General features: G+C 37.3%; 1 protein-coding gene across 1 annotated transcript in view; it reads right to left on the bottom strand.

Moving 5' to 3' along the window:
• Nucleotides 1–12,499, bottom strand: part of melk (maternal embryonic leucine zipper kinase) — an 87,763-nt gene that overhangs the window by 49,154 nt on the left and 26,110 nt on the right. The window contains exons 3-5 of the mRNA XM_059969113.1: nt 11,017–11,102; nt 10,709–10,825; nt 5,262–5,405 (exon numbers count right to left, since the gene is read on the bottom strand). Of these exons, the coding sequence (XP_059825096.1) occupies nt 5,262–5,405; nt 10,709–10,825; nt 11,017–11,102 (347 nt within the window). The remainder of the gene's footprint in view (nt 1–5,261; nt 5,406–10,708; nt 10,826–11,016; nt 11,103–12,499) is intronic.

The raw sequence follows: 12,499 nt of genomic DNA, 5'->3' as shown, positions 1-12,499 counted from the left end.
ATTCAACTTAGTTATTTTTGACTACCCTCATTACTTAAATATTTGCAAAAACTTTTAAGAGACATCACCTACATTGTTCATGCCTTGGCAAAATCCTACTTCTTCCAAAGTCAAAATTACCCAAATGATAACCAGGGTCCTAACATACACAAAAAATAAGCACTGTGAGTTTGACAATATTATGAGAGTTCTATTGCTTGTGAGTGAAGCAAAATATACTAGTTTTGGTGTCCCTAGTTTAAAGAGACAGAATAGCAGCTAGGCTCTGTATTCCTGTCAACTTCACAATCTTAATAGAAAATAGAACTAATCCAATTTATGTCCAATCACACAAATCTATATCCTATTGCAGAATTACAATGTAGTCATTATAACATGCTCATCCACCCTTTTTGTACCATTGGCAAACTTTGAATCTTTCAGGTCATTACTGTGAATATTAAAGAACAGAGGGCCAATTGGGCTACATCCAGCCTGTAAATGGCAAACTTGTTTCCACTATTTTCAATCTGACAATCTGTTTTCAATACAAGCTAAAACACTTTTTCCAATACCTTGGACTCTTAACTTATGCAAAAGCCTCTTGTGACACATTGTTAAATGCCTTTTGGAAATATAGATACATTGCACCTGTAGGTTCCCCTTTAACAACTTTCCCTGTCAAACCTTGTTGCTTTCTTCTCAAGAACCATTTTCTAAAAAAACAATTATTTACCAATTTTTTCCTGATTCATAATTTGTTGAAAATTAAAGATAGTCTTTTATGTTGGTTTAAGAACATACTGTTGCAGAAAATTAGCAAATACATTGCAAAGAAAGTCCATTGCTTTTCAGTTTGGAGTTCTGTTTTCTCCAATATTTTAAAATCTCCAGTTATTGCAGGTACTGTATATTTGCAGACTTAATCTTTGCGTATCACAACACTTAATCAAAAGAAACATAGACCACATCACCTTTCCTCATCACTTTATGCCCCACTTGCAGCCTGAATTTGCTGCCGAATTCTTGAAATTCTTTTCTCTTCTACATTTTTGCCTTCAAAAAAATTTATACGGCCTGCTCACATCTGTTGGCATCTCCTTCCAACAAGTTATTTGCATCTCATTGTTTGACTTACATACCTTTTCAAAAAGTTTTGTAACTTGGATCTTTTGTAACCTAGCTATATTGTGTCTGTAGCTAGTTTTAGCACTATGTACTTCAAAAACACTTATAAGAAATGAAACAAGCTATATAAAAGTGATATTTTAACAAAAGATCGTTTTCTGCTTTTTGCCTGAAGTTTTCCAAACGTGTGAATTGCACAGTAATTATAATTTATTGAGATACAGCAGGGAATAGAGCCATTTAGCTCTTTGATCCGTGTCACCCAGCAATCCCTCAATTTAATCCTAGTTTAAACATGGGATGATTTACAATGACCAATTAACCTGCCAACCGGGACATCTTTGGACTGTAAGGAGGAAACCAGAGCACCCGGAGGAAACCCACACAGAGAACATGCAAACTTCTTACAGGAACCAGCGGGAGCTGAACCTGGGTTGTTGATACGGTAAAGCCTTGTGCTAATCACTATGCTACTGTGCATCATTTGTTCTAACTCTAAAGTTATTTGCTTATCTTAGGTTAGCAGAGCTGGGACTTTTCTCTTTGGAGTGTAGAAGAATGAGAGGGGACTTAATAGAGGTCTACAAGATTATGAAAGGCATAGATAAGGTGGATGGTCAGTACCAGTTTCCCAGGGCACCAATAGCAGAGGGCATACGTACAAAATTAAGGGAGGGAAGTTTAGGGGAGACATCAGGGGTAAGTGTTTTTTTTGTTGTGTTTTTATATATATATATAAAAAGCTATTTATTTATTTATCTATCCATCCATCTATTTATTTATTTATTTTTCACAGCGGGTTGTGAGTGTCTGGAATGACTTGCTAGGGATGGTGGTGGAGGCTAAAACATTAGAAGTACTTAAGAGCCTCTTGGACAGGCACATGGATGAAAGAAAAATAGAGGGTTATGGGGTAGTGTGGGTTTAGTACTTTCTTTAAGGATTATATGGGTCGGCACAACATGGAGGGCTGAAGGGCCTGTACTGTTCTGTAATGTTCCATAGTTCTATCTTTGTTTGACTAATGTAACACCTGTGTAGCACCAGTCTTATCGTGTGTGACTAGTCGTTGCACTCTTTAGAGAAAATCAAATTATACTTGGTACTAATAGGCCATCAGGAGAATTCAGGTATCAGAAGGAGGCAGTGAATAGAAACCACACATTTCTGGAAATAAGGTTTTGTTTATAAGGAAAAAACAATATGTACAAAATATCTACATGTGCAAGAACAATTCAAAATTCAAGCATTCTGTTCACTGACATCTTACTGCCCTATTGTCCTGTTTATTATTTATTGTAATGCCTGCACTGTTTTGTGCACTTTATACAGTCCTGGGTAGGTCTGTAGTCTAGTGTAGTTTTTTACGTAGTTCAGTCTAGATTTTGTACTGTGTCATGTAACACCATGGTCTTGAAAAAACACTGTCTCATTTTTACTAGTAGTTATGGTTGAAATGACAATAAAAGTGACTTGGCTACATTCCAAATCTTAGATATCAACAAAAGCCAAATAACTGTTTAGTTAGCATCAGTGATATTCATTAGACTAACCTTTGTTACTCCAATTTCTCAAACTAATTGGATCTAGTGTTATTCCGTATTTAAAAGTTTACAGACTAAACTTCTCTTTTTACTTATCCCTAGTTAGTTAGAAAACCAAATATAATTCCTATTCTCAAGTATTATAGTTAACTTCAGTTTTAGTTCCAGGCAGTATATCTACAAGTTTAAATTCAATTTCAAAAATTCTATATATACAGTTTAACTCCTTTCACAACATCACAACTGTTAAACAAAATTTCATTCAGTAACTTATCAAAGTCTGTACAAAAATAATCAGTTTTTGCAGAAAATCAAATTCAGATTCTTCGAATGAAAATATCTTATACATCCAACTGTATTAAATCTTCTGCGTCATTACACATTTCCTTCCTGTGCTGGTTCTTATCTGGGTGGCTGGCCATCTTGGTTCGTTGGATAAAATAGTTGATCATCCACAGCAAGTCAATTCACAAACTTGTACAAAACTTGACCAAATGCCTTGGTATGATTTTGCAGAACTAATTCACAACTACACCGTAGGGATTTTGGACACTGGTCTCTGCCGATATTGTCTCGTTAAAACTGCTGCGTTTTATAGCTGTAGCTTCAATAAATTGTTTATTGCTATTATCTCTCCTCCAGGGATTTCCTCCTGAGGATTTCAAGTTAGTAGGGTAAAGATACTCACTACTAATTCCACTCTTACCAGTTCATGTCTTCAGCTTCTAATCAATGCTGCATTTCTCTCCTTGTCCCTCCTGTGTCCAGCCCGCCCCCCCCCCCACATAGTGTTTTTATTTTAAAAAAATCAGTAAACCTCATTTTCATCCTTCTGCAGGTAGAACTTTCTAACATTACAATTTTGGGCTCAATTAACCTGGGTCACACTAAGTTCCATGAAGAGTCTACTGACAAATAGTTCAGTTATTTCTCCACATCACACAACCCTATTTAACCTTTTAGCAATCTATCTTATTCAGGTCAGGCTTGTTGATGCAGCTGCAATTCCTTCCTGTCCCAATTCTACAGGAAATACTTCATGAGAGAATCATTCCACACCATCTCCCTCCCTCCTGCAAAATCCTTTAGCTGTTACATTTCCTGTTCAGTTTGCCTAGTGCCAGCTTGCAAAGTTTGGTTAATAAGCCCAGCAACTTAATTTATTTAAGAATTCCAATTCTAGGCATTTCCTCACTAGGACCATCTTTTCCTTCCAAATACTGTTGCTCCTAACAACAACTGGATCTTTTCCCTTGTTGCAAACACAGTTAAATCTCTTACCCTAAAATGTAGGGAACAACATCGCTGTAACCATCAATTGTGTCTGCAAAGGATGTTTCGCAAGGAATGTCAATGATCAAGGTGAATGAATACACATAATATTGCAACATGAATGGACAAACTATAATCGTCATTTTCACCACTTTAAAAAGAGGCCAGAAAGGAATAGTAGAAAAGTCATTTTAAAAATGATTACTGTTGTTCGTAAACTAAATGATTTGGTTTAAACCTTGAGCCTAAATTTCCCCTGCTCTTTCTTAAATTCACTATCAAATTCTATTATATTGAAGTATGTATTGTTGAGATTTACACTGGTCAGTTAATTTACTACAGAGATGTCCATTTTAATACTAAAAGTATATTCTAAAAGGTATTTTAAACATCAGCATGAAAACTGCATGTGTATCTGACCTGAAAATGAGGATGAAAGGTGATGAAAAAATAATTATGCCACAGTGTATTCAAGTTAATATGACACTCAACCTTTCAGGAACTAACAAGGACAGCAGTTAAACTATTAGAATGATTATCCAGAGCCAACTGAGAAACATGGTTAAGTATCACCATGACAGCTAGGGTATTTACATTTTAGTTAATTAAATAAGATAAAATTGAAAGTGACGATGAAATGACTTGATCCTATAAGGTAACTCAAGGATTTTAGTGGATCAAGACATTGGTAAACATTGCATCATGTTCTCAAAGTGAATTAGTGTCTAATGTCAGCAATATGCCTCTATTCAGTAGTGTGCAATTTCTTCCAATGTGCTTGTGTGCACCTGAGTAAATGATCATTAAAGAAATAATCATTGTGGAGCTGGAGCTGTAACCCATTAGCCTGAGTTCCAATCCCACCATGCTGAAAAAATGATATCAGAAATTCTAATTTTGTTGTAAAAACAGAAAATGCTAGAAATTCTCAACACGTCAAGTCTGTTGACAAAGCCGTCCTGTTCCACAGTACCCCTTCAGTCTTCTATATTGGTGTTTCAGATATTGCTCCCTCTACAGATGCTACCTGACCTGCTGAGTATTAATAGCGCTTTTGTGTTTACTTCACTTTCTCAATGTCTGCAGTTTTTTGCTTTCTGATTATTACAAAAACTGTCTGATTGTTGCACTAACACAACCTTCATCTTACACCTTCAGTCAGGTGAATCATATTTAGCCATGCACAATTCTCCTTTCACAGTACATAGTTGACCTTCTGTCCATTAGTACTTCGAAACACAACTGCTAGCATTGCAGCTTTCCTTATAAGAAACTTGATGTATTAACTTCAATCAATTTGATTATTGGTGATTTATAAGGTAACTTATAAATACGTACCGGTTTAAGATCTCGATGAGCATAGCCCTGGCTGTGAACGTAAGCTACAGCCGATACAATCTGTCGGAAAAAAATTCGAGCTTCCTCTTCTGATAAACGGTCTTTTGCAATAATGTAGTCGAACAATTCTCCACCAGGGCAGTACTGGAATAAGGTGAAAGAATGTTGAGCACAAAGATTGTGTTTTTAAAAGTATGCAATTATTAATGCTCTAGAAGCATGATTTTGCAGCTTGATTCTTACAAATGTCTGTGGCAAGGTCATCTGATGAGTAGTGATCATTCCAGATCACCAGATTAATGCCATCAGGATAATGCAATTCCCTCCAACATGCTCCTATGAGCAATCAGAGAATAGGATTAGATTCCCAGCTTATTACCAAAGCCTTTCTGACCATTTGTGATTGGCTCTGCCCCAAACAGTCTTGATTGCAGTGAAGAACCACTCATAGTTCACTTGTAATTGGTGAGGTCAAATGGCTCAGAGAATAATGGGGGAAAAAATAATCTAGCAGAGCAGGACTCTTGAGATCAGGCCTATGATAGCCTAGGATCAGGTCTGGACACTTGGGATAAAGGATGGGACAGTCAAGTAAACAGAAAGCATGAGTGTGCCTCCATTCAATAGTCCAAATTCATCAGCTCATCTGATTTCCAGTGTCATTACCTAGCCTTTGATGCATGGATCAGGAAATTCTACAGGTCTGAGAAGCTATAGGAAGGTTCAGCATTACACCAGAAAGCAGCTGGATTTGCAGGTGACTGTTAAGAAAGTAATCAACTATATGCACTTGCCATTTGCCCATCTCCTAGTGAGGAACCTGTTAAATTCAAGCGGTTACAAATGTAACTGCCAGCAGGCTATTATAACATGTGCTCTGTGATAAACTGGACTTGCCTCAGGCAAAGGAATAATTTACATTTGAGCAATATCTTTAACAGAGAAGGTACTTCACAGGGAATGTTATCGAACAAAACTTGACAAGCCAATTAAAGTGATATTATGACACATAAAAGAGATAAAAGAGCTTTTTGGAAGAGTGGTTAAGGTTCATAAAAATTTAAAAAGGTATTTAAGAGGTGAAGGCAGCTGAAGGAACATACATCAATGCTGAGTGATTAAAATCAGGAATAAACAAAGCCAGAATCAGAAGAATGCATGAGTTGGAGATAACAGAAAAAAGAATGAAGTTATGTCCGAACTTGAAGGCACAAATGAAAATTATTAAAAATTTACAGTTTCAAGATGGAAGCCAAAATTCAGTCATTTAGCCTGGTGTTATGATGAAAAAAGTGTGACATGGGATACATGTTATTCCTTACAATAATAATAAAGAATATTTTGAGGAAGCCAGGCTGTCAATTTATTAAACTGATCTACAGCAAATGAAGTGATATTTGTTATGGTTTCAACTATACATAGGCATTGTTAAGCAATAACTTAGGCATTGAATATCAAATTTGAAAAAAAGGGCAACCTCTGCAGGGAATCCTGTCTGTATCTTCAATGGGATATGAGGTTAAAAACTGATTCATGCAACATATTCCTTACTAACTGCTTCCATTGAATTCAGTGCAATCAAATTTCAAATATAGAGGACTCTACATTCTACAGTTTCAGATATTTAATGGATTTGATTAAAGAATAAATTCTAGCCAGTCAAAACTTTAAAGGCACAAGTTAAATAATTTAAATTCAATGTTAAATCTCATTCAGAAAGTGAGACATTAAGCATCACAGGCAAAGACAAGGAAAATGACTTGCGATAATTAAAATCTGAAGGAATGGTAAATTACTAAGTTTGGTTCAAAACCTGCACTATAGCTTCACTGGTGGTGCCAAACTAAACTGCGCCACTCTTCTGATCAGGCTTCAGCAGAAATGCATCCCTTGCATAAACTCACCGATCCCAACAATCTGAATACACTTGAATACTTTGAATTGTTTTCTACTAAATATATTAGTACAATTTTCATCCCAAAATTAATTTTGCCAGGACAGATACACACAGATATCAAATGTAGAAATTGGAAATGCAAACTAGGGTTAGTTAAGAGAATTAGGAAGTCAATAAACAAGGACATGCTAGGAAAAGATGAAGGAACTGCATTTTTTCCACTTTTTTTTGTTTGTAACCAGCATGAATAATTTCACTGACCACATCTTTACTACAATCTAGACTCACGTTTAAGGACTTTTTTTACAACATACATTCTCAGTTTTTAAAAAAATATAACATCTGTCTTTCTTTGCACATTACTTGTTTGTCAGTCTTTGCTTATGCAAGGTTTTTCATATATTCTATTGTATTTATGTTTCCTGGAAATGTCTGCAAGAAAATGAGTCTCCAAGTAGTATATGTTAACGTGTATGCAACTTGATAATAAATTTCATTTGAACTTCAAAGCAAATGTTTATTCCCCATTCATCTAGGAAAGGAATGGAACTCAAATCACATCAATTTTTTAACATTTCCATCAATAAATCTAACTTAAAGCAAAGATTTGAGTTGAAACTACATGCATGCAGTTTCAGTTACTTTAATTCAGTGGTTCCCAACCTTTTCTATGCCCCACACCCCTAGGAAATGTTTGATTAATGTTCGCACCCCCTACAAAAGTAATATTACATTTGACGATGAAGAAGTCTAATTTCTAATTTTTGAACCACAGATTGAACCACATACGATACTGCAGGCGAACAAATTGAACTTAAAAAAATAAGCTTTTAATTCAGCGCATACAATGCAAATATAAACTGAGCAATTAGATTCTAATTTAGTCAGAAAAAATTGTAAACAGTAAAATCAATCCCAATTGTGAACATAAAATTGAATGACTTCTTTGCTCCTGCTTCTCATTCATGATTTGGTCAAAATGCGGAACTTCCTTGCTGACTGCAATCCGCAGGTCTGCCTGTGGATTCAGGTGATTCCTAGATTTTGTCTTGACTGACAAAAGAGAACTGAATCCAGGTTCACACAAGTATGTTGTTGCAAATGGAGTGAGGACACAGAGTGCTTTTCACCAAGTCTTGGGAACATATCCAGTGCTGCACACCAAAACTCCTCCAAAGCCTTGCTTTCAAATTGCATTTCAAGAGCTCGATTTGTCCACAAATCAATAAGATCTTCCTTCAGCTCTTCATCATCTGACATTTTCTCCAAATTGTAGGAATATGGACTCATGATCCATTCTTCTGAAATCTTCAGATCTCCAGCAGCAAAATATCCATCAAACGATTCTGACAGCATTTCTAAATGAGCCACAATTTCTTCATGCACAGTAGGAGTTATGGATCCAGCATCATAAACCATCTCTTCTAATGAAGGAAAATTTGAGAGACTGCCTCTTTCCATCCTTCGACGCCAAAGACGTAACTGTTCTTTGAAGGCATTCAACTTTTCACAAGCCTTCAATATGTTTATCCCTTTTCCTTGAAAAGAAACACTCAGGTCATTCATACGAGTGAAAATGTCCGCTAAGTAAGCCAGCATTTGGGCAAATTCCTGTGATTACATTGCCCCAACCAGATCACATTCATGCTCCTCTAGAAAAACTTTGATTTCTTCCCGCAGTTCAAAGAAGCGGGTTAAAGCCTTTCCTCGTGACAACCAACGGACTTCTGTGTGGAAAAGCAAAACTGAATGTTCACTTCCCAGATCCCCACAAAATGATTTGAAGATGCGATGGTTCAAAGCACGCCCCCAATCCAGTTGATGATCTTCACACAAGTATCAATGACTTTCTTCAAATTTGAAAGCAATGTTTTTGATGCCAAAGCATGCTGATGAAGAAAACAATTGGTAATTTGCAAGTCTGGAATCTCCTTTTTCATCAATGCAGAAAAGCCAGATTTATTTCCAAGCATTGCAGGTGCCCCATCAGTGCACACAGAACCAATGACTTTGATATCTAAATCATGTTTGGCAAAGACGTTTTTCACCAGCTGCATCACACCCTTTGCGGTTGTGTTTGTTTTCAGATCTTTACAAAACAGAAAATCTTCCTTCACAGCACCATCATTGACATACCTCACTAATATGATGAGTTGACTACAACTGGAGACATCAGTTGACTCATCCAACTGAGATTTTAAGAGGACTAGCTCTGACATCCGAGATGACTTGATCCAAAATACCGTCACTCTAATCGCTGATTCGGTTGTGAATGACATTATTTGATAGGGCCACCTGTTTGAATTTTTTTCTTGCTTCCTTGCCCAGGATAATTGTTGCCATTTTCAGTGCACACGGCTTGATGAGATCTTTCGCAATTGTATGGGGCTTCTTGGATTTGGCCACTTTATATGCCACTTGGTATGAAGCAAGAAGTAGTGGTTTTTCAACAGAAACAAAACCTAATTTTGGAAGAGTTCCTTGGGAATCAAAACGAGCTCTTTTGATTTTCAATGACCCAACATCATGTCCTTCAACATCAGCTCCGCCATGCTTGTTCTTGAAGTGCTTTTGAAGTTGGATGGCTTCAGATTTAAGTTGGATAACACAACGCTACAAAGAATGCACAGGGTTTTTTGCAAGACATTATTTCCTGTTGTGCAAGTGAAACCAAAGCACACATAGTCATCATTCCATTTCCTTCTTTTTGACATGATGAAGGGTTAATGAAGGGAAAAATATGAGCTAGTATGAGAAGAACTATCTGACTAAGTCAGGGATGACCACTTTACTCAACCAGACACGCCTATAGCAAAGTATCATGAGAAATACGCTTTCGAATATTATATAACGATATTATCTGCGGTTAAGCCAAGATAAATCGTCAGGTAGAAATGCTACGGGGACGCAACATGAATTATTAGACTACTCTCTATTGAATTTACACACCTATTTCCAATGATTACAGGAAATATGAACTCCCATCACACGATTCAAAATCCTCAGTGCTAACCATGATACCTCCTCAACTAACATAATTCAAAATTATCAATGATTCAAGAAAAAAACCTTTTAAGAGAAAAAAACCTTTGAAGTTCAAAAACTTCTTTAATGCATTGAGACAAATATGAATGAATGACTTCAGCTGCTTTTTAATCAAAATGCGGCTTTTTTAAATTTTAAAATTGAATAATTTACCTACTGTCTGTGGGTTTGGTTTTAACGTGAAGTCGTTACTTGATGGTTGATTTGGGATATATAAAGATTTTGGCATTATGAGATGATTTTTAACTCTGAGATGTAACCTTCTAGCTAACAATGATGAGACTCCTCAACTCTGAGGTGTAACTTCCCAGGTAACACTAATGAGAATCCTCAACGCTAACTTGGGCAGCGGGAGACTGGAGTGTGCTTGGTACAAATGTTACTACCACTTCTCAAGGCACATTGGCAGCTGGCTGAGTGATGACTCGTGACTCATCATTCTAGGACAAAAGCCACTCTTTGTCGCACCCCAGGTTGGGAACTCCTGCTTTAGGTAGATGGTTACCTCCATAATGATGAAGATCTTATGTGCAGTCTCAATAACATGATACAAACGACAAATGTGTTGGTGACTCAAATTCTTCATTGCTTCAATTTCTGTTTGAACACGAGGCAGGTCTTCCTATCAATCAAGGGAACACACAATTAATTGACTTATCTTGAATCCAGCCTAACTCTTTTAAGATAAAAATGAAAAAAAAATTCTAAGTAAAATAAGTACATAGTGTTAATTGATTCAAAATTTTGAAACAATGAATATCAGGCTTTCAGGCTTTAACCACAATATGTTTGATCAACCTTCTACAAACTTACCCCAAGTGATTCTTTGTCCATTATCTTTATAGCAACCTTTTCCCTTGTCAGTTTGTGAGAAGCCAGCTTTACTTTAGCAAAACCTCCTGGAGTACAAAAAAGTCTGTAAGATTTACTTGATAATTCTCCAAGACAAGAAAGAATTACATTGGGGTGTCCTCTACAAAACAGTAGTTTTAGGAAAACTGGATCATCGCACACTTTTCAGTTGCAAGATTTATTTTCTGAATCTCCTACATTGTAGCACATGGTTGAATTTGAAATACCATACCCTCCAGTTTAGAAGCTAAATGTGGGGAAAGAGAAATCCAGGGTGGGGGGAAATCAATTCACAGTGTTAAAGGGGAGAATGTAGAACAATGTTGTGCCAACCATCAAACCCTGCCTCCCATATAACCCCCCACCTTAAATTCCTCCATATTCCTGTCTAGTAGTCTCTTAAACTTCACTAGTGTATCTGCCTCCACCACTGACTCAAGCAGTGCATTCCACGCACCAACCACTCTGAGTGAAAAACCTTCCTCTAATATTCCCCCTTGAACTTCTCGCCTCACCTAAAGCCATGTTCTCTTGTACTGAGCAGTGGTGCCCTGGGGAAGAGGTGCTGGCTGTCCACTCTGTCTATTCCTCTTAATATCTTGTACACCTCTATCATGTCTCCTCTCATCCTCCTCCTCTCCAAAGAGTAAAGCCCTAGCTCCCTTAATCTCTGATCATAATCCATGCTCTCTAAGCCAGGCAGCATCCTGGTAAATCTCCTCTGTACCCTTTCCAAAGCTTCCACATCCTTCCTATAGTGAGGCAACCAGAACTGGACAGAGTACTCCAAATGTGGCCTAACTAGAGTTTTATAGAGCTGCATCATTACATCGCGTCTCTTAAACTCTATCCCTCGACTTATGAAAGCTAACACCCCATAAGCTTTCTTAACTACCCTATCTACCTGTGAGGCAACTTTCAGGGATCTGTGGACATGTACCCCCAGATCACTCTGCTCCTCCACACTACCAAGTATCCTGCCATTTACATTATACTCTGCCTTGGAGTTTGTCTTCCAAAGCGTAACACCTCACACTTCTCCATGTTGAACTCCATCTGCCACTTCTCAGCCCACTTCAGCATCCTATCAATGTCTCTCTGCAATCTTTGACAATCCTCTACACTATCTACAACACCACTAACCTTTGTGTCTTCTGCAAACTTGCCAACCCACCCTTCTAACCCCACATCCAGGTCGTTAATAAAAATCACAAAAAGTAGAGGTCCCAGAACAGATCCTTGTGGGACACCACTAGTCACAACCCTCCAATGTGAATGTACTCCCTCCGCCACGGCTCTCTGCCTTCTACAGGCAAGCCAATTCTGAATCCACCTGGACAAACTTCTCTGGATCCCTTGCCTTCTGACTTTCTGAATAAGCCTACAGTGTGGAACCTTGTCAAATGCCTTACTAAAATCCATGTAGATCACATCCACTGCACTA

The sequence above is a fragment of the Hypanus sabinus genome, chromosome 5, assembly GCF_030144855.1.
Source record: "Hypanus sabinus isolate sHypSab1 chromosome 5, sHypSab1.hap1, whole genome shotgun sequence".
Lineage (NCBI taxonomy): Eukaryota > Metazoa > Chordata > Chondrichthyes > Myliobatiformes > Dasyatidae > Hypanus > Hypanus sabinus.
Note: the sequence above shows the minus strand (reverse complement) of the source record. Positions and strands in the feature narration are given on the sequence as shown.